The sequence below is a fragment of the Petaurus breviceps genome, unplaced genomic scaffold (genome assembly GCF_028583685.1).
Source record: "Petaurus breviceps papuanus isolate PSGF00001 unplaced genomic scaffold, PetGlider_PUasm1.0 227, whole genome shotgun sequence".
Taxonomy (NCBI): Eukaryota; Metazoa; Chordata; class Mammalia; order Diprotodontia; family Petauridae; genus Petaurus; species Petaurus breviceps.
In genome coordinates this window covers 17150577-17172919 of record NW_027185896.1, presented here as the reverse complement: position 1 = coordinate 17172919, position 22343 = coordinate 17150577, and the positions used below count along the sequence as shown (strand labels likewise).

The window sequence follows — 22343 nt, the reverse complement described above, 5'->3', positions numbered from 1 at the left end:
AAGCTAATGACTTTGTGAGAAATCGAGATGCTGTTAAACAGATCCAAACAAATGAAAGAATAGAAGGCAATGTGAAATATCTCATAGGAAAAACCACTAACCTGGAAAATAGATCCAAGAGAGATAATTTAAAAATTATTGGACTACCTGAAAGCCATGATCAAAGTAAGAACCTAGAAATCATCCTCCAGGAAGTTCTCAAAAAAACTGCCCTGATCTAGAACCAGAGGGCAAAATAGAGGTTGAAAGAATCCACCGATCACCTCCTGAAAAAGATCCCCAAAAGAAAACTCCTAGGAATATTATAGCCAGGTTCCAGAGTTCCCAGATTAAGGAGAGAATATTACACGCAGCCAGGAATTTTTGAGTTGACAGAGAACTGGAAACTAAAGGAAAAATGGAAAGTTAGAGAATGACAAATTATAGCATATGAATTAAGAGAATCCTAATGCATTGCAAGAAATGAAGAAAAGGGGACAGTTTCACAAAATCCTGGGAAGACCCAAATGAATGGATTCAAAATAAATTGAGCAGAGCCAGGAGAACAATTTATATACTAACAACAATATCATAAAGACCAGTGTAATGTAATGCCAAGCAAAGGCAACTTCCCAGGTTCAAAATACCAGCATAGGTGCTCTCTATTTTATTCAGTGACAAACCAAGAACAGAGAAGATCAAAACATGACATCATTTCAAAATACAGCATTTACTAAATGTGATTAAATAATCTCCAAGTACTACCCCACCCCAGGACCTTCCAATCATTCAATCAATTACAAAGTCTCTGTTCTAAATACTTCTCCACCCCTAGGCTATACCTTAATTAAGTCCACCACAAAGCCCCTCTTCTCAAATGGAGATTCGTTTCCAAACATAAGGTCAAAAGTTCCCCACCCCTGGATCACAATTGAATCTACCCCAGAGTTACATCAAGTTTAAACACAGCACTTAATACCCAAATGGAGGTCTTTTCTTCATCTTGACACGAGGCAAGTTCTCAGCAATCTTAGTTCCTGGGGAGACAAGGCTTAGCAAAGCCACAAGATACATTGCCAGTCCCTTCATGAATTTATCCTCTTTCTGTAGAACAGTCCTAGAACCCCTGAACACATTAGCAAAGCCCTGTCCCAGGATTTCTGTAAACATACAACAAGAAAATCCTTCTTCAGGGCTTCTGAACCAACAGAAAGGCTCCCAGACCCCTGCAACAACAGCACTGTCCCTCACCAGTGGACAGTATTCACTCTGTCTGCAGGACAGTCTCCAGACCCCTGCAACAACAGCACTGTCCCTCACCAGTGGACAGTATTCACTCTGTCTGCAGGACAGTCTCCAGACCCCTGCAACAACAGTACTGTCCCTCACCAGTGGACAGTATTCACTCTCTGTCTGCAGGACAGTCGCAGGCCTTCTTAGCGAACAGCCAGGTTCCAGGACTTCTTCAACAAAAGGACAGTCTTTCACCAGTGGACAAATCTGGCAAAATAACATCAAAACAGACAGACAAAGTACCAGCAAAACAGCCATGTCTCCTCAGTCCTTGGCAGCTCAGGGGGCAGGTCTCAAAAGTCCAGGGCAATTCAAAGCAGCCACCAGCAATTCTCTTAGTCTCTCTCTCTCCACGAGGTGCTGCTTCCAAAAAGATCTTCCGCCTCTCTCCAGTGTCTCTCCAAATCTACATCACCAGCTCCTCCCAGTTCAGGACTTTCTTTTCACATCAACAAGCCCATCCCACAGGTGGGATTAACAAACTCTGGGTTTTAACACAATCAATTTGAAAACCAAGCCAATACAGGGGAATCTTTAATTGCCATTACTATCACAACCAGTAACTTTGAAAGACTTAAGAACTCCAGTGACTGCTATTCAGAAGTCCATTGATAAATTTACCTCCTCACAGAGAGGTGATAAATCAAAGATTGAGAATAAGACATAACATTTTTAGACAAAGCCAATGTGGGAATTTCTTTTTCGTTTGTCTGTACAAATTTATTAAAAGAGTCTTTTCCCCGCCAGGGGAGGGAGACAGAATGATAATAATAACAATAATTACTTTTTTTTTTTTTGCTTTTTCTTTGGAGAGGGGAAGGTAGGTCAGTTGGGTTTAAGTGATTTGCCCAAGGTCACATGACTAGTTTTGTGTTAAGTGTCTGAGGCTGAATTTGAACTCGGATCCTCCTGACTCCAGGGCCAGTGCTCTATTCACCATGCTGATGAGGGATGACAATAGGTTCAGCAGGAGCTCTGATCTTTATCTAAGACCAGAAAGCCTGCGATTCAGCCTGGAAAGAATTCAGCCCAAGCCAACTTGAAGTCAGAGTTGTAACAGTTTATTGTATGCTTGACAGGGGGCAAGGGTCCTTAGGGGACCTGCAAGCTTAAAGAAGACACAGGCATAGCTTTTAAGGAGTTAAGGCTATTCATTGGATGTCAATTATGCTGACCAGGTGAGAAGAGGATGGGTCCAGTGTTTAAAGGAACATGCATTTTTAATGTAACTGCACAGGCATATTACCCATAATTCACTGGGAAATAGCCCAAGTGGGGGCTACCTGGAGGTGTGCTTTTAGGCTTGAAACGTCACTAAGTCAGGGCTGACTGAGAAGTGCCCAGTCTTCCACCCATCAGTGTCATGTTTGACGAGATTGATGTCTGGGAACCAAGGTTAATGGAGACTCAGTATGTGGATAATTGCTAAGGAGTTAACCTAGAGACAGGGTATTGAAGGATTCATGGGGGCAGTGGGACACTATACAAGGGGGAGATAATAGTTGCCTAAGCTGAAATGTTTATAGATACTTTTATGAAGGATTGATAGGTGTAGTTTGTTATTGTTCCAAGCTGAGATAAACAATTCATGAGTTATTGCTGGGCGAGTTAATGCTCTGAAGCTGGGGGGGTGGGAGGGGGGTGATTTTACAAACTGGCTTTACAAATTGGTTTTATAGACTGATGTTACAAATTGGTTTTACAAATTGATGTTACAAATACAGATCCCAAGCACCCCATCATTACTGATGTTACAAATTGGTATTACAAATTGATGTTACAAACATAGATCCCAGGCACCCCATCAGCACCACCTAGCAGCCCCTAATAATAACTTTTTTATGCTACAAAGTATGTACCAGGCACTGTGCTTAGTGCTTTATACTTATTGTCTCATTTGATCCTCACAACAACACTGGAGAAGTAGGCGCTATCATTAGCCTCATTTTATTAAACAAGGAATCTGAGGGAAACAGAGGTTTCGTGACTTGCCTTAGATCACACAGCTAGGAAGTGTCCAAGGCTGAATTTGAACTCAGGTCTTCCCGACTTCCAGGACCAGCATTATTAGCCACTTTACTACCTAGTTGCCTTGAAGGACAGAGAGAAAATAATTGTAAAAAGTAAAATAAAATAAAAATTACATCCAAACATAAGAGTTTTCATAGTAATTCTATACTTTAGTGGGAAGAGGGAAAGTTTTAAATTGTTGCATCTCTTTACTTGGTTTCCCATAAGAAGTCATTGATGAAGTATCATAGTTAATAAAGGGAAAAACAATAAAATTCATTTATATATTGTTTATGAGTTTTTTAGAGGTGGAATTCAGAACACCTGTAGTTTATTGATGTTTCTCCCCTTTTGTTACAATACTCTTTGGGTAACTTGTAATAGTAGATTGGTATTCTTCCTTTCCTTTAAATACACTTCCCAGCAATACCACTTCTAGGGTTGTATCCCAAAGAGATCATAGAAGTGGGAGGAAGACCCATATGTACAAAAATATTTATAGCAGCTTTTTGTGGTGGCAAAGAATTGGAAATTAAGGGTGTGCCCATCAATTGGGGAATTGCTGAAGAAGTTGTGGTATAGGGGTGGCTAGATGACGTAGTGAGTAAAGCACTGGCCTCGGAGTCAGGAGGACCCGCGTTTGGGTTCAGCCTCAGACACTTAACACCCATACACAAAAAAGCTAAATGTGTAACCTTGGGCAAGTTAGTTAACCCCAACTGCCGTCCAAAAGGCAAAAAAAAAAAAAAACAACCAAAAAGAAGTTGTGGTATATGAATGTAATGGAATACTATTGTGCTATAAGAAACGAGTAGATGGACTTCATATTTACCCGGAGTGACTTATACAAACTGATGCTGAGAAGAGTAGAACCAGGAGAAATTTGTACACAATTACAGACACAACATATGTTTGACAACTAACTTTAATACACTGGACTCTTCTCAGCAATGCAGGGTTATAAGTCATCCTCAAAAGACTCATGATGGAGAGAGATGTCTACATCCAGAGAAAGAACTAGAAAGAACTGTGTTTGAATCCAGATTGAAGCAAACTACATGATCTTTTCTTTTTCTTATTTGGTTTTGTTTCCTCTTTCCCATTGTTCATTCCATCTGATACAATCCTTCTTTATAACCTGACTGATGTCTAATGTGAAAGTATTTGCAGATCCTATACTTGATTGTATGCCATCATGGGCGGGGGTAAGGGAGGGAGGGAGAGAAAATTTGAAATTCAAGGCATTGTGGAACTCAATCTTGTAAATTAAAGTAAACAAATTAATAAAGACGAAAAAATTAAAAATAAACAAAAAAGGTAAATACTTCAAATATATGTGTGGAAAATAGTGGCATGTGTTCTATATAAATATATCCTTAAAATTACAAGTTGTTCTGGAATTAATGTTATACTAAGGCAGAATTCTTACTGATCTCAGATGATAATTCTCCTCTATAGTGTTTATTCTTTATTAAAGTTATTAAAGCTCCGTCAGCAGCAAAGTATAAAAACTGAGATTTTATGAACATTGTTCAAGTAGAGCTATGAGGCAGATTTCTTCAGGAAGGGAGACCCTGAACAGCAAGATGGTGGGAAACCATTTATGAATTCCCCTTCTAAAATCATTTCTGGAGTCAAATAATTTCAGAACAAGTTGGAGTAGATAAAGGCAGAATTAAGGAAAACCAGGAAAAAAGACCTTTCTACAAATAAAGTCATACGAGTGAGTCAGCAGTGGGTTTAGAAGAAGAGTAAGATAGGTGATGTTTATGAATTTTTTTCAAGTAGAAGTAGCATCTGATTCATGTTCTCTTGTATTGTACTAAACACACTATGAGCTTTTGCTATCTGCGGCCCTTCACCTGGGAAGTTTGTAGAGGTTCTGCCCTTTCTCCTGTCTTATTCACTTTTTTTTTTTCATTTACTTGGACAAATATATAGGAAGAAATTGACACAGAACTGGTATGGATGATTAACATAAATGAGTGACAGGATCAAGATTCAAGAACAGCTTCACAGTCTGATCCACAACTAACAAGATGAAATTTATTAGGGAGAAACATAATCTTATACTTAGGTTAAAAAACCCCAAAGGATTTTTATACATGTGTATATATTTTTATATATGATGAGAGGTCCCTAATTTTATAAATTTAGTTCATATGGAAAAGACTCGAGTTTTGATTTACTAAGAGATATATAATACACAGAAAAAAGGTGTCAGTAGGACTAATAATAGATAACATCTGATTCAGTTCTTGATGCCACATTTTAAGAGCACATTGCTAAACCAGAGTGAGGGCAATCATAATGGTAAGACACTCAAAATTCATTTAATGAAATTGATTAATTAAAAATGAGATTTTAGACCTAGTGTTGGTCTTCGAATAATTTTGAACTATAGTCATGGGGAAGCCCTCTGTGTCTAGAAGGAGAAAATGAGGTAGATTCAGCCATTAGAAGTTACAAGGGGGGGGGGGTGGCTAGGTGGCACAGTGAATAATAGAGCACTGGCCCTGGAGTCAGGAGGACCTGAGTTCAAATCTGGCCTCAGACACTTAACACTTAATAGCTGTGTGACCTTGGGCAAGTCACCTAACCCCAATTGCCCTGCCTTCCTCCCTCCAAAAAAGAAATTACAAGGTTGTAATCTAAGCTCTAATGTGAAGATTAACCTTATAATGAGTTTTTTTTTTTTTTAACTCCCTCTGCCACCAGCCCTTTACTACTATTTAATTGCCTTGTATTAGAACTAGGGTAAAGAACAAGACTAATGGGGTTTTCCAGGTACTATTGATGTCTGAAGTAATACTGGGACAGACAGGAAGGAAGTTTGTATTTAGGACAGAAGGGAACTTTTTAGGGCTGCCAAGCAGGGACGGAGTCATTTGTATATTTCAGCTCATTGATTTAAGTAAGAGAATATATATAGTGTCTGCCTTGCTCTTTTCTTTTTCGTTGCATAATAATTTATTAATTTTCTTCTAATCTCATATAGCTGAGAATCACTTTTCTTTCTTGTACATTTGGAAATACTGAATGCTATATAAATAGACTAAGTGACAGATTGAGTAATGGGTCCCGATTTATAAGAGACTAAATTGCAAAGGACCTGGTTAAAAAAGAAAAGTTATATAAATGTGTCTTGGTGTAGTGTTCTCATTCTGTATCTGTTTAGCCTGTTATTTTTAAAATTTAGTTTATTCTGAAAAATCTGTGATAACTTTCTTTCCCAGGGTCCAGTTGTTCTTGGTGAAGCCCAACAGTCTGAAGACTGGATAAAACAGGAGTGCAGAATGACTGATTCCTTGAAGGTGGAAAACTCCAAGGGGAATTGGAGACTTGATTCTGCTCCCTATAGTCATTCTCTTGATCCTCATGATATGGATAAACAGGTATACAAAGGAAGAATTCTCTCCTTGCAATCAGAATTTTTTTCATTTTCAAAGAGAAAAAATATTTTTAAGTAGCTGATCCCTAGAATGTAGATTTCTATAAATAAAGGTAAGGAATTAATAGAGGAGCTATTTACACATTATTATCTGCATTAACTTATAGTCTCTTATGTTAATTTATACTATTACTAATCTCTTAAGATTTAAAAAGTGAAGCTTGGCCAGATAAACATTAAACCAGTATATCTGGTTTCAATAAATACAGGAAATAAAAAAAAATAGGGAAAATGTTTGAACTTCCATTGTTTCAAGCTAAGGTGTTTTCTTCTAGAAAAATTCTGTACCATCAATTTCAAAGGCCTAAATCACAAGGCTTTCTTTTTCATTTTATTAAATTTTAATTTTTCATTGTGTTATATTGATTGATTTTACACCAAAAAAACTGTTGCTGAAGTGACAGAACTGAGATTTTTTTTGTACTTGGTATTAGTTTAGTATAGTACTCTCTTCCTTTACTCTGTTGTAGAAACAGAAAAATCTGTGGTCTACTCATTGCATTAACTTATTGGTTCCAGTCGAGTCATAATACTCATTTTGTTTTGGAGTAGCAGGTGATATCATTTTCATCCTATTCTCCTTGTTTTTACTAATGTTTACCTCTACCAAAGGCAATATTTTGTTCTAGGTCTTGCAGCTCTTTGGTAGGTATACAACCAGAGTAAACTGTTAAAAGAATTATTATTATTATTTTAAAAAAATATTTGAGACCCTACTATTTTATTACCACTGCTTATTTAGAGCCTCTTGACCTCTGGCTCCTCTCTGGTGTATTATTTCATATGTGTGTGTGTGAGTCTCATGGAATTTATTGGAAAGTATTGATAGTAGTGCATGTGGAGTAAATTGTATAAAGCATTTTATGATAGTGATATTGAATAATCCACCTATAAGTATTGAACAGATATCCCCCCAAGATAGTGAAAACTAAAGCATAAAAAGAAGTGAATTAACATTAAAGATTTGCAAAATGCTGTAGAGATACTATCTCATTGAATCCTCACAACAACTCTGTGAGGTAAGTGCTATTATTATCTCCATTTTATATATGGGAAAACTGAGGTAAAGAGATTTAAGTTACTTGCCCAGGTCACACATCTGGTAAGAATCTGAAACAAAATTTGAACTCAGATCTTCTGACTCAAGATCTAATGTTCTTACCCACTTCACCACCTAGCTGCCTGACATTTGACTATAACAACTAGATTTTTTTTCTTTTCTAGCTTACTCTTTTGAAGTAAAGAATTGATCATTTCCAATTATATGTTCATTATGTAAAAAATGAAATATATAATTACATTAAGGACTTGTATTCATATCCAAAAATTGTTTATTATAAAAAAGTTGGAGTGAAAAGTGTTCAAAATCATTCCAACATTAGCTGATACTTATATAGTACTTTAAAGTTTGTTGGGGGCACTAGTGGAAGTTAAGTGACTTTCACAGGGTCACAAAAAAAATCAGTACGTGGCAGTAGTGAAACTTCCATGCTTCATGACTCTTCTAGTTTACTTGGCATTTACCCCACCATTTTGCCTCCTGGAACTGTTTGATCTCTAGAGACCATATTCCAGAAGACTTGATCCATTCAGCTTTGAAACTCCCTCTCAGGGACTAAGCTCTCCTGACTGGTTAATGAATGAGTCCAAATTGACATCTAGCCAGCTTCATAACGAAAAGACCATACTTCATATCTCGTGGGATGTTATCCACCCTCAGAGTCTTATTGATGTCTGTGTACCCTCATTTTCTCTTCATCTGAAAAGCATAAATTTTTTTGGAGGGGGGAAGGCAAGGCAATTGGGGTTAAGTAATTTGCCCAAGTCAAGTATCTGAGGCCAGATTTAAATTCAGATCCTCCTGGGCTGGTGCTTTTATTCACTGCACCACCTCGCTGCCCCTGGGAAACATAATTTGTTTTTATTTTGAAGCCCAAATAAAATGGTCATTTCCATATATATATACATAGTAGAACAGGAAAAAATGGATTGTACATGAAATTTCAGATCTGTACTTATGTACAGCTTGATTTTTCTTTTAAAATATAATATACTCAACTTCTGCCTTTCAAAGCATTCCTACTTGTCCATTCGTTTCTGAATTTTCTTTTTTGCATTTAAAAAAAAGTGTGCCTTAGGGACCTTCTTTTTCTCCTTAGTTTATTTTCTTTCTCTCTCCTTACTCTCCCCATTCCCAAATCTCTCATTGACAAAAAAGAAAAATAAAAACCTTGTAACAAATATACACTGGCCATGTCTGATTACATCTTGATCCCATCAACTGTCAAGAGGTAGAAAGCATACTTCATTTTCTTTCTTTTTTTTTTTTTTAAAGCAATCGGGGTTAAGTAACTTGCTCAAGGTTACACGGCCAGTTATTTCTGGGTGTGGTGCTGAGTATCTGAGCCCAGATTCGATTCCAGGTCATCCCGACACTGGAGCCGGTGCTCTCATTTGCTGAGCCACCTGGCCGCCCCCATACTTCATTATTTTGGAATTTTAGCTGGACATTGCATTCAGTTAGAGTTCTTAAATGTTTCAAAAACTTTTCTTTATAATGTTATTATTGTAAAAGAATGCTTTGAAGTTTTTATCTCATTAAAAGTTCATTTTTTCCTCCTGTGAAGAGTATTTTCAGTTTTTCTGTGTAGGTTAGTCTTAACTTTTTTGTTTTGGAATGTCTTATTTCAGGCTCTCTTCTTTGTCTTGGAGACTGCTAAATTATGTGTGATCCTGACTAGCTCTTTTTGGTTCCTTTGTAATATCTTTTCTTTATCCTATAAGTTCCAAATTTGAGTTCTAATGTTGCCTAAGAGTTTTCATTTTGGTATCTCTTACAGTAGGTGAGATTTGCCTTTTCACTTTGAGGAATCTGGACAGTTTTCACTCATGATTTCTGGCAGTGTGATATCCATGCTTTTTTCTTTGGTCATGATCTTTCTTTAATCTATTGATTCTTAAATATTTCTCCTTAATATGTTTTAGGTGAAATTTTTTTTTTTGGCTTTTTGGAGGGGGGAAGGCAAGGCAATTGGGGTCAAGTGACTTGCCCAAGGTCACATGTAGGTGAATTTTTTAATAGTACCTTACATTTTCTTATTTTTTTTTGCAATATTTTGATCTTTTCATATTATCATTTATGGTGGTGTCCCCTGTTTTTTGGTCCATTTCAATTTTCAAGGAGCTCAATTCTTAGATAAGGTGTACTATGGTCTGTTCAAAGCTGTTCTTTCCCTATTCTTTGTTTCTTAGCTATTGTTTCCAGTAACATTACATTTTGTTTCTTGTTTAATTTCTTACAGGTACTCAGGGACATTCTTTTCTCTGAGACTTTACTTGAACTGGTTATGCAGTTCTATTCTTTTGGGTTTATCTTTTGGGCTTCTCTTGGTTCAGGGTGTTTCTTCATATTATGTTCAACATTTTCTTTTTTCTGTGCATATCTCCAGCCTCGGGTTCTAGATTAGGGGTTTTGGTTAGTCTCTGCTCCCTTCCATACTCTTGAATTATTTTAGGCAGTCCTGCCTGATCCTGACTATGGTGATTTTGATTAATACTGCCCTTCTTTATGTCTGGCCTTGTCTCCTTCTATGTTTCAAGCCAGCACTACCTGAGTTTTGAGTTGGTCATTGGTTAACTATATACTGAGTTGGGTGTAGTCTCCTGAGATGCTGATCTGACCCTGTCTCCTGTCATACAAGGGTATCCTGGCTTACCTGGCTGCTTGCATTCATTCTTCACCTTCTGCTTGCCCTGGCTCATCTGTTCTCATTGATTCAGTAAGATTCTAGTTGTCATTTTATGAAGTCCTTGACTTGTATGGGGAATTTTATGGTTGATTCTTTTTGGTTTTCTTTACCATAATTCCTTCTGGAGCATTAAGATTTACTGGGTCGTTTGTGGGTGTTTAGGTTCCTCTAGGTACTTGCAAGTTTCCATCTTCCCACAGTTCCCTGGAGTTATATTTTGGAGAAAAAAAAATTGCAAGTCCTAAAAAAAAAATATGCCATGATAAAGGAATCAAGCAGAATCAGTGAACTTGAAATCAGTAAGTTTTATTTTCAGATACTTCGTCCAGCATTTATAAGCTCTCTGTCTTTCAGCAAGTCAGCCAATAAGCATTTATTAAGAATCTATTTTATGCAAAGTACTATGAGACGCTGTTGCTACAAAAACAAAAGTGAGGAGTGGCTAGGTGGTGCAGTGAATAGAGCACTGGCCCTGGAGTCAGGAGGATCTAAGTTCAAATCCTGCCTCAGACACTTAACACAAAACTAGCCATGTGACCTTGGGCAAGTCACTTAGCTCCAATTGCCCTCCCCTCCCCCTTCCAAAAAGCAAAAAAAAAAAGTGAGACCCTTACTAGGGGGATATACCATGTTCACAGATAGTAAATACAGGATGTTTTAAAAATAAATACACAGTGATGAAAGAGGCATTAACAGCTGGGTAATCAGGAAATGCTTCTTAGAGGAAATGGCTTTTAAAATTATCTTTGAAGGGAACTGGAAATTCCAAGAAATGAATGTGAGACAGAAAGCATTTCAAGTATAAGTATCGACCTGTGTATTGAACAGAAAATCAAATGTGAGGATTTATGGGGTGCTATGACAGAGCTAGGGAGAATTAGAACTTCTGACATTACGGAAGTCGATTGTGTCCCAGATTGTTTTAGCCTTGGCATATTCCTATGTAAAGATAATGGCAGTAGTAATCAAAGCAGAGATTACTAATAGACATTACTGATCATATCACTAACATATTAAAACACTTGAGAAAAGCTTATAGTGGTTGGATAGAACCTCTGCAGATTATTTATGTAAGGACATTGGCAAGGACTTTGCTTAATGAGAATGTGTATCTATATCAGAAATATCCACATTAATGAAATTATGTGTCCATGAAAATACCTATAAGATTAGCTCTCAAGGGTAGCACCAGTACCCACTCAGTGGCTTAGGAGAGAAAAAATAGCATATTCTTTTAAAACTTCATTAATAGTTTTAATTTTTAAAAAAAAATAAGCTTTGACTTCCCCCTTCTGCTGAATCTTGTTCTAATTGCCACAATTCATTAAAGATGTAATGGAATTTGGGAAGGACAGCTAAGCTTCTTTGTAAAAGAATGATAGAGGTATTAATTTGTCATATGACTAAAAAAATTAAAATTTTTCCTGACCTTGGCTGAATCTTTAGTACACACAGCTCAGACCAAGGGCAGAGCTTGGTTATTACAAAAAACAACATTAGCAGCACCAGCAAGGATAAGGCAGTCTGAAGTCCGTAAAGTTTGATACAGCAGAAGGAAGATGAAATGGAGTAAATGAAGTGCTAGAATCAGCAACATGAATAAAATCAAAGCTGGGACAACAGCCAAGACTCAAGAACAGGATCGGCAGGCTTAGTACAGAATCAACAAAACCAGGTGGGATTAAACATGGTCATGAATCTCAAGGGCATCCCCAGGTCAGAGACTGGGGACAACAGAACTAAGAAATACAAACAGGTACACACAGGATTGAGTTATGTTTTAAGAAGGGAGAGTGGAGTGGCACAGGAGAGGTGTCCCTTAAATTCTTTCTTAAAAAATAAATCTTTATTGATGGCTTTTTTTTACGTCACCATAATTTCCCCCAATTTCCCTCCCTGAGCCATTATATATAACAAATAATATTTTTTTAAAGAATAGGCAAAGAAGAGACCCCCCCAAAAAAACCCCAGTGAAACATATAATTATATCAAAGTCTGAAAATATGTGCAATGTACAGTACTCATAGATTTCCAGTCTCACTGCAGAAGATTAGTGCATGATTGTCTTCTCATAGTTCTTTGGAGTTGTGCTTGCTCTTTGTAATTTTGCAACATTGGCTCTGTGTGTGTGTGTGTGTGTGTGTGTGTGTGTGTGTGTGTGTTCCTTTCTACAGTCTCATCTTCCTCTCCCTCAACCTCTTCTCCCATATTCCTTTTCCTGGTTTTGGAATTTCGCTTAAATTATCAAGCCTTTTCCCCCCTTTCTATTTAGTTATCTAATTCTTCCCTTCTACTCCCCCTGTCCCCAGTTTAGGTGTTAATTAAAAATCCCCTTCCTCTCCTTCCCTTCAGCTTCTTTTTGTTTCCTAGGGTTTTTTTCCTCCACTCTTTCGTTTTCTAAAAGAGATTTCTTTACCATTTCCTCTTTATCTCTTCTCTTTCTATTTTCAACTTTTAGTCTTTGATTCATGATCTTTATACTTATTTATTCCTTCTTTAACCCTTTTGTGACACTCATGGGATTAAAACTTCTGGAGTAACAAATTGAAGTTTCTTATTCTCTAAACAATTTCATTTATTGCCTTATGCGTAAGAACTTTGCCCCATGGTAGAAGTTCCCCTTTGTCCCACATCATTCAGTTTAATTCTTCCCTCTGCCCTACCTATGATCATTTCCCCTCCATTTGCCATGCAGTTTCTTCTCTGGGTCTATCCTTTAATACCCATGCACCATGCCAGTTCCTTTCACAAATAATTCATTTAATTCTCACAAGTCTGGTAAAGTTTATTTAGTAAAAGATTGGCATGGTTGAAATCAGTGTGGGAGCTGAAAGGAAGATAGATTGGAGTGGGGTGAGATTGAAGTCAGGGAAACTAATTAAAAGTCCATTTTCATAGTCCAGGCCAAAAATGAGGACCTAAACATAGAGTAGTCACTATGTGAGTGGAGGAATAAGAAGCATTTATAGGCTATATTGTGAAGGTGGGAAAAAGATTTAGTGACTAATTTTGATAGGAGGTAAGTAAAAGTGACATCAAGATATAAAACCTGTGTGATTAGGAGGTTGGTGATGACTTCCAACAGAAATAGGAAAGTTCAGAAGGAAAAGAGAAGGTTGGGAGGGGAAACATAATGAGTTCTGTTTTGAATCTGTTGAATTTGAAATGCTGACAGACATCTACTTTGAGATGTCTAGTAGGCAGCTGCTTCCCTCGATGATCTCTTTCAGTTTTCTGATACTCTCTCCTTGTTGGCTTTCAATCAGCAAAGACCACAATATGAATACCATCCATACAAGCAATCTGGTACATGAAGCAGATGCCATGTCCCAGCAAATATCAAACAAAAGTGTCCCATCCCATTCTCAAGCAGACCAGTGTGTTTGTTGTGTAGCAATCCTACTACAGAGGATCTTTTTTTTTTTCAACTCTACCTTCGTTGTGAGACACGTTCCACATAAAATTGGTTCATGCATTTGCAAGGAGGATCTTCTGAAATATATATATGTATACGTAGCATTCATTACCTAGTAAATTTCCTGACTATACCTTTTTTTCCATCCTTGTTGGGGAGATAGAAGGAAAGGGGAGACAGGACTGGAGTTCAGGAGTGATACTAGGGCTGGATATATAGATGTAGAAATCACCTTCATAGAGGTGGTAACAGAACCCAATGGGAGCTAATAATATCACCAGATGAATTAGAGCAGGAGTGCCCAACCATGACCCTCAGACCAAAATCACCTCCAACTTGTTTTTGTGTGACCAGGGAGCTAAGAATGGTTTTTATTATTTATTTATTTATTTTTAAAGCAATTGGGGTTAAGTAACTTGCTCAAGGTTACAAGTCCAGTTATTTCTGGGTGTGGTGCTGAGTATCTGAGCCCGGCTTCGATCCCCAGGTCATCCCGACACTGGGGCCGGTGCTCTTACTCGCTGTGCTACCTGGCCACCCCAAGAATGGTTTTTAAATGCAATAAATCTTTATTTTGACATGTAAAGACCATTCTTAGCTCAGTGAAACTTCCTAAAAACTGACAGTAGGCAGAATTTGGCCAAAGAGCTGTAGTGTGTGGAATTAATTCCTTGTATGGAGCAAAAAGAGAAAAGGTCCCTGGATATACCCTTGGGGCACACACACTGTTGGTGGATGTGACCTGGATAAAGAACTTGCATGGAGACTGCAAAGAAACATGACAAATAGGAGGACCAAGAGAGAAGTGTATTGAAAATCTCTAGAGGAATACCCTGGAGGAGAAGGTAATCCAGAGAGAGGATTAAGGAATTAAGGAATAGACTAGATAAGAGTTTATATAATAGTGAGTGGGGGGAGGGGGGTGAATGGAAGGACCATAATATTCAGGTGAAGGTGTATTCAGGAGAAGAGAAATCAGGATAAGGAACTAGTAAATTAGGAGAAATTGAAGATAAGAGAGAAAGTGGGAATAATAATAGTGATAATCTACTGGAGGAGATAGGATCTGGATGCATGTAGAGGAGTTCTAGCCTTTGTCTTGATATCCCCTGTGCCTAGCATGATGCTTGACAGGAAGGAGACACTTAATAAATCCTAGTTGATAAATATTTATAGCAACTTTTTTTATAGTAGCAAAAAACTGAAACTTTCAAGTAGTGCTCCATATTGGAAAATGGCTAAACAAATTTTGTCATATAAATGTAATGGAATATTATTGCACTATAAAATGTGATGAAATGATGAGTTTTGGAGAAAACTGGGAAGATCTCTATAAACCTTTTCAGAGTAAAGTTAAGTAGAACAATTTATACTGTGACAACAATATTAAGATAGAAAACAACTATGAAGGTCTTTAGAACTCTGATCAATATAACAAACTACAATTCCAGAGAACTAAGGATGAACCACATCTTTACTGGCAGAAAATTGATGGACTTAAAATTCAAAATGAGACACATTTTTGGACATAGTCATTGAGGGATTTTGCTTTATTTTATTACACACATTTGATTTTCTTTTGTTGATATTTACTTGGGGCATAGAGAAGTAAGGAGAGAAAAGAAATGCTTATTAAGGGGGGAAGTAATATCAAAAGAAAAATAGGTAAATACAATTTTAAAACATTGTTAATTGAATCAAAAATGAATCTTCTCCCTCTCATTCCCCACTTTCCCCTACCCATTCTAAATGTAAGTGATAAATTAGGAGTTCTTGTCTTAAAGAACTTGTAAATATAAATCTCAGATAGCTACTGATTAGCATGCGGATCTTTTTTATGTTTATTTGACTGAGAAATAGATAAATAGTCTTTGCTCTCTCATGCTATTTCTCTGCTGTACTGGACGCTTTCTGAGCTTGAGTTTACCCAGTGCAATAGAATAATGCTTTTGTGCCTTCTTGGCATTTTTCTACTTATGAATATGCAACTGCCTGAGTAGACTGAAGATACTGTAGGGATTAACTATATTGAAATTCTAGCAGTAGACTAGAAGTTGTAATGTCCATTAACAGGGTTCTCCTGAACATTGGCAGAAGTAGAGCAAGTTGAATGCTGGACTGGTGAAAGCTTCATATAATTGTTGTGCTTCCCAACTGAACCAACCCCTTGGTATACTTCTGATTACTAAAATTTACAGATAATTGATCATAAATATGTTTCTGTAAGTGGATTTTCTTACAGAAAATATAAGGCTAATTAATCAGATTATGCTAAATTTCTCATTAAACTGGGCAGGAAGTTCCAAATCCAAAACTTTTTAAATTTTAATTTATAGTCCTAATTGAAGGCTTTAGCTACTGTAGCCTAAGAACATCTTAGCTCTGGTTGGATTTTTCTTACTAGGGATTGTACTTTTTTTTTTTTTAGAACGAGAAAAAAAGGATCTTCTTAATTAAAAGCATAAAGGAAATTGGTTTTTCAATGAGAATACCATCCTTGTAATACCTGTCACTTAGAAATTTACAGTATTGCTTCCATACTTATTTTCTCTAGAGCAGAGCTTCTTAAATTTTTTCTGTTTGTGGCCCCTGTTTGCTTGAAAAATTTTTACATGACCCTGGCTACATAGGTATATAAAATAGGTATACAAATCAAACATTTACTGATAATAAATCATAGAGAAATATATTTTAAGGTATTTTTGGTTTTTGTTGTTGTTGGGTTTTTGTTTTTTTTGCTTTTTGGAGGGAAGGCAAGGCAATTGGGGTTAAGTGACTTGCCCAAGGTCACATGGCTAGTAAGTATGTCAAGTGTCTGAGGCAAGATTTGAACTCAGGTCCTTTTGACTCCAGGACCAGTATTCTATTTGCTGCACCATCTAGGTGGCTCGAGAAATATATTTTAACACAATTCTTTGGTATACATATAATTTTACCACTTATTAAAGAGGAAAGAAAATGTGCATACAAATGAGATGAATATGCTTGTTTATTTTTACATAAAGAATTAAATCTTGGTGGAATATTTGATACTACAGGATATAGAGCATCATCAGTGTTTTTCAGAATTGATCTGTATTTTGATTTTATAATTGTTAGTTCTGAGAACGCCACTTCACATAAATAGCATACTACAAATGGCAGAAATATGTTTAGCACCATTTCAGAAATTGTTGGAAATTCTGTCCCAATCCAAAGCCAAAATTCATTTAATGTTTTTGTATGTACAATAAAAACACTGCAGTTCATTACATACAGTAGTATTGAATCTGAGCCAAGGTGTTTCTGGCAGCATTCATTGGCATTGCATGGCGTGATGGCATGTGCAGTTCAAAATGAGCATGTTGTGTGTTCAGAACCAACGCTGCAGTGAAGTTTTGCAATACAAAATGGGCAAGCACTACCAGAAACATCTCAGATTGATTACGCTTTTGATTTTGAATTAATTTTTGGTTATTGCACATTCAGAAACCTTTTACTGTTGCCAAATTTTTCATGACGCGCACATTGTTATGCAACCTCATATGGGGTTGTACCCCACAGTTTAAGAAGCACTGCTTTGAGGACTTGGTAGAGCACTTTTAATTGTCTCTTCTCAATTTGTATTAACTTACAAGTTTATCCAGCAAGAGTGGAACCCATGAAAGATGTCTAGAATCATTCTTCTTTCCCCATGAGGCATAAGAAACAAATGTATTCCAGTTCATATTTCCCCATTGTGCACTTGGTCTAATCCAGCTGCCTTTTCTATCTTTATTCTCTTTAAGGATTTTTTTAACCTCCTCTGTAGAATTGTGGTGTTAAAGTTTAAATGTACTTACTTTATTGTCCTTGATGGTAATAAAAAGTTTTGTGTAAAAATATCTTTGTATGTCTTTTCCATTTTTCTAATGTCTCTCCATTTTTGTTCCTAAATTAGCTTGGCTTGACTTTACTTGAATTTTGTTTTATCCAACTTTCTTTAAACTAGTTTTATTTCTGCTATTTCTCTCTGTAAATGAATTTATGTTCCATAATGGTATTAACTCCGGATGTCATGTCTCTCTGCTAGACCATACAAGTCAAATTTTTCCAGGGTTTCTAAGCTCTATATGTTTGATTTGTTTTGTTTTGTTTTGTTTTTTATACCATTCCCTCCTATCGTTTCCATCAAATTGCAGCCTCAATAATTCCTTCTCTCTTCCTCAAATCTTTGATTTCAAGATTTTGTTCTACATCTCCTTCCTCCCTCAACCAAACTTTGGTTAAAAAAGGTATCTACCCTCATTGATTGCTTTTACTTCCTCTCTCACTAATTCCTCTCCCCAAAGTTGTAATAGCTCTGCATTGCCAGATCTGGTGGTCTTTACTCAGGGCTTATCCCTCTTTACCTGTCTACTGAATTTTACACTGTTGACTAACATCTTCTTCTGGATACTTTCTTCTTTTCTGAGTTTTCATAACACTAATCTTCCTACCCTGGGTTCTCTTGCTATCTCCTGCTTCTTAGTTTCATTTGTTCATTCATCATTCATATTGCATTCCCTAATTGTGGGTGCTCCCTAAGGCTCTGTCCTAGGCACTCTGGTCATGGCTCAGTATGCTTTGCCTCTTGCTGATGTTATCACCTCCCATGGGCTCAATTATTATCTCTATTCCAGTTACTCCCACATCTGTAACCAGCCCTAATCTTTCCCATGAGCTTCAACCCCCACTCCCCACTCCCCATCACCAATTGCCTGTGGGATATTTCAGACTGGATGCCTTGGAGATATCTCTGACTCAACACAAACAAAACTAGTTATCTTTCTCCCCCAACTCCACCATTATTCCATACTTCTCTCTTTCTGTCAAAATGCTGTTATAATTCCAGTCTCCCAAATTCATAACTTTGGAATCTTGTGTCCTCCTCACTTGCCCTAACTTTGTATGCTTAGTCCTTTGCCACATCTTGCTAATTCTACCTTCACATCTCAAAACCACATCACCCACTCACATGCAGCTACCACTTTAGTTCATATCAATATCCTCCTAATTGGTTGGCCTGCCTCAAGTCTCTCCCAGTTTCAGTCCACCCTGCACAATCTGCCAGAGTGGTTTTACTCAAATAACAGTTCTAACCATGCGATTTCCCTTGCTTAAAAAACTCCAGCATTCCCTCTTACCTCTCAGATCAAATTAAAAACCCTTTATCTTTTAAAGCCCCCTATCACCTTTCCCTATCTTCTCAGACTCATTAGACACTAATCTGCCTCTCATAATCCATAGTCTGTTCAAACTGGCTGGCTCTCTGTTTCTAATGGTAATTTCCTGCCTTTGCAATAGTTGTCTTCCAGTGTCTAGCATGTAGCCCCTCCTCATTTCGCCTTAAAAAATAAAAAAATTAAAAAAAAAAAACCTTTCTTCAGTATTACCACCTTCCTACTTCTCATTCACCTTCCTACTCCAATTATAAGTGCCCTTCCTTCCAAACTATCTTGTAGTTAAATTGATTTACATTTATTGTCTTTTTTTCCAAATACACCTGCATATATCTTAACTATTTGAATGTAAGTTTCTTATGAGAAAGGATTATTTCATTAACTGAATATGTCACTAATGACAGAATCTGGCATATAATAGGCATGTAATAAACACTTGTTGATGACAACAGATTTATATCAATTAAACTTACATGTGAATTTATACAGTAGTTTGTATCCATTTCCTTTCTTTTGTCCATTTCCCATTGCAGATCGTTTTCATTTTTCTGTTTGGTGTTATTCTTCCATGCTCATACTCCAAAGGTCTCTCAGTGATTTTGCTAAGTTGGTTCTCTTGCAAAGCTTTTTATTAATACTTTGTTTAAATGAGTAATGATGGAGTTATTTTAGTTGCTCACCATAGTTTTATCTCATTTTTGTTTTTATAGCTTTGTATTGCATCAGTAATTACTTGTTTGCTGTCACTTTGTTTTTTATAAGGTTGTTCAGTACCCAGTTTGTTTAGTGAATTTGCTTCTTATGTTCCTAAGACAACCAAGAGACTTTTACATGGAACATTTGGTTATCTTGCTTTGAACTGCTCATGGTAAGGATTTTCAAAAAGACCACCATGAAAATAATGTGATTTATATACCAACATTTCTTACACAGAATGGAAAAGTAATACTGCCTCAATGAAAAGGAACCTAACATTTCATAAGAGCCTTTGATCGTACTCATCCCAAGGACTTTAAAGTATTTTTATAAAAATAGGACAACAGATAGAAGAAAAATGAAAAAATGTTCAAACATTTTTTTCACCATCAAGAGTCATGAAGTCACCATACTCGGACAGTTACAGTCTCAGGTGCACTTTTTTTTTCCTTTTTATTTTATTTAATTTTTATTTTTCCAAGTGCTTTATTAACTTCTGGTTACATCATTCATTTCCACCAGATTTTGAGTAACAAATTTTTTCCCTGTTTTTCCCCTTCCCACTGCCCCAAAATAACGGTCTCACAGGATATCCCCTCCTTCAATCTGCTTTCTCCCATATCTTCTCCCATACTCCCTTCAACTTTTCCAGTAGGGCATGGTGGATCTCTATGCCCCAGTGCTGGTATATCTTATTTCCCAATTACATGTAAAATAGTATTAATAGTATATATATATATATATTTTTTTAACTTTGAATTCCAGATTCATTCCCTTCCTCCCTTGTCATCCACCCTAACTGGGAAGATAAGCAATTCAGTATAGGTTGTACATGTGTAGTTATGCAAGACATTACCGTAGTAGATATATTGTAAAAGACTGACTATATTTCCCTCCCTCCTATCCCACCTCCCACTTGTTCTATTCCTGTTTACCTTCTCATGCTTCTCTTGCTTCTTGTATTTGAAAGTCACATTTTTGGTTCATCTCTGGTTTTTTCATCAAGAATGATTGAAAGTCTTCTATTTCATTGAAGGACCATATTTTTCCCTGTAGCATACTTGGTTTTGCTGGGTAGGTGATTCTTGGTTTTAGTTCTAGCTCCTTTGACCTTTGGAATATCATATTCCAAGCCCTTCGATCCCTTAATGTAAAAGCTCCCTAGGTCTTGTATTATCCTGATTATGTTTCCACATCCCAAATTGTTTCTTCCTGACTGCTTGCATTATTTTCTCCTTGACTTGAGAACTCTGGAATTTAGCTATAATATTCCTAGGGATTTTCTTTCTGGGATCTTTTTCAAGAGGCAGTTGGTGAATTCTTTCAATTTCTATTTTGCCCTCTGGTTCTAGAATATCAGGGCAGTTTTGCTTGATAATTTCTTGAAAGATGGTGTCTAGGCTCATTTTTTGATCATGGCTTTCAGGTAGTGCAATAATTTTTAAATTATGTCTCCTGGATCTATTTTTGAGGTCAGTGGTTTTTCCGATGAGATATTTCACATTGCCTTTTATTCTTTCATTTGTTTGGATCTGTTTTATAATAAAGTATCTTTATTTCTCATAAAGTCATTAGTTTCCAGTTACTCCAATCTAATTTTAAAGGAGTTATTCTCTTCAGTGAATTTTTGAAATTTCTTTTCCATCTGGCCACTTCAGCTTTTTAAGGCATTCTTCTCCTCATTGGCTTTTTGGGCCTCTTCTGCCATTTCAGTTACCTTTTTATTTTTAATAGCAATTGGGGTTAAGTAATTTGTCCAAGGTTACATGGCCGGTTTTTTTGTGTGGGTGTTAAGTATCTGAGGCCGGAACCGATCCTAGGTCCTCCTGACTCTGGAGCCAGCGTTCTTACTCACTGGCCACCTAGCCGCCCCTGGTTAGTCTATTTTTTAAGGTGTTACTTTCTTCAGTGTATTTTTTGGGTCTCCTTTAGCAAGCTGTTGACTCACTTGTCATGATTTTCTTGCATCATTCTCATTTCTTTCCCCAATTTTTCCTCCACTTCTCTTACTTGATTTTCAAAATCCTTCTTCAGCTCCTCCATGGCTTGGAACCAGTTCATATTTTTCTTGTATGCCTTTGATGCAGGAGTTCTGACTTCCATGTCTTCTTCCCACTCCATGCCTTGGTCCTTTTTGTCCCCAAAAAAGGATTCTCTTGTCTGTTTGCGCTTCTGTTGCTTGCTCATATTGGCAACCAGTTACTTGACTTTTGAGCTTTTTGCCATGGTAGAACTCTACTTCCAGAATGGAGAGAGCCGTGATCCAAATCATAGGGTTTTTGCAGCTGCCGGAGCTATTAGAGGGGTACCCTCTCTACAACCCCCACACACTCTGGCTCACTGGTTACACATCCCAGGACCACTACCCAAGACTGCGATCTGGATCCAAGCAGGTCAAGGCAAGAGCGCTTAGCCTCTGAATAGTCACTTGGTCCCCCTACAATCTGCAGGCTAGAGCTCTGGAAGCAGCCATGTGGCAGCAGCTGCAACCACCGTACCTCCACTTCTTCTAACTCTGGGGGCTAGCAGCTGGACTGCACTCTTCTATCCTCCCCTGGACCAAATAAGTT

At 37.1% G+C, this 22343-nt stretch overlaps 1 protein-coding gene across 4 annotated transcripts in view; it reads left to right on the top strand.

Annotated features, from left to right (window-relative positions):
• The window catches only part of LOC138167182 (KAT8 regulatory NSL complex subunit 1-like), a 167692-nt gene that overhangs the window by 71583 nt on the left and 73766 nt on the right, over positions 1-22343 (top strand). For 3 of the 4 annotated variants that reach the window (XM_069095944.1, XM_069095943.1, XM_069095945.1), the window contains one exon: positions 6519-6677. The exons of the other annotated variant lie outside the window; for it this stretch is intronic. In XM_069095944.1, coding sequence (XP_068952045.1) covers positions 6519-6677 — 159 coding nt within the window. The remainder of the gene's footprint in view (positions 1-6518; positions 6678-22343) is intronic. 4 annotated transcript variants of the gene reach the window in all.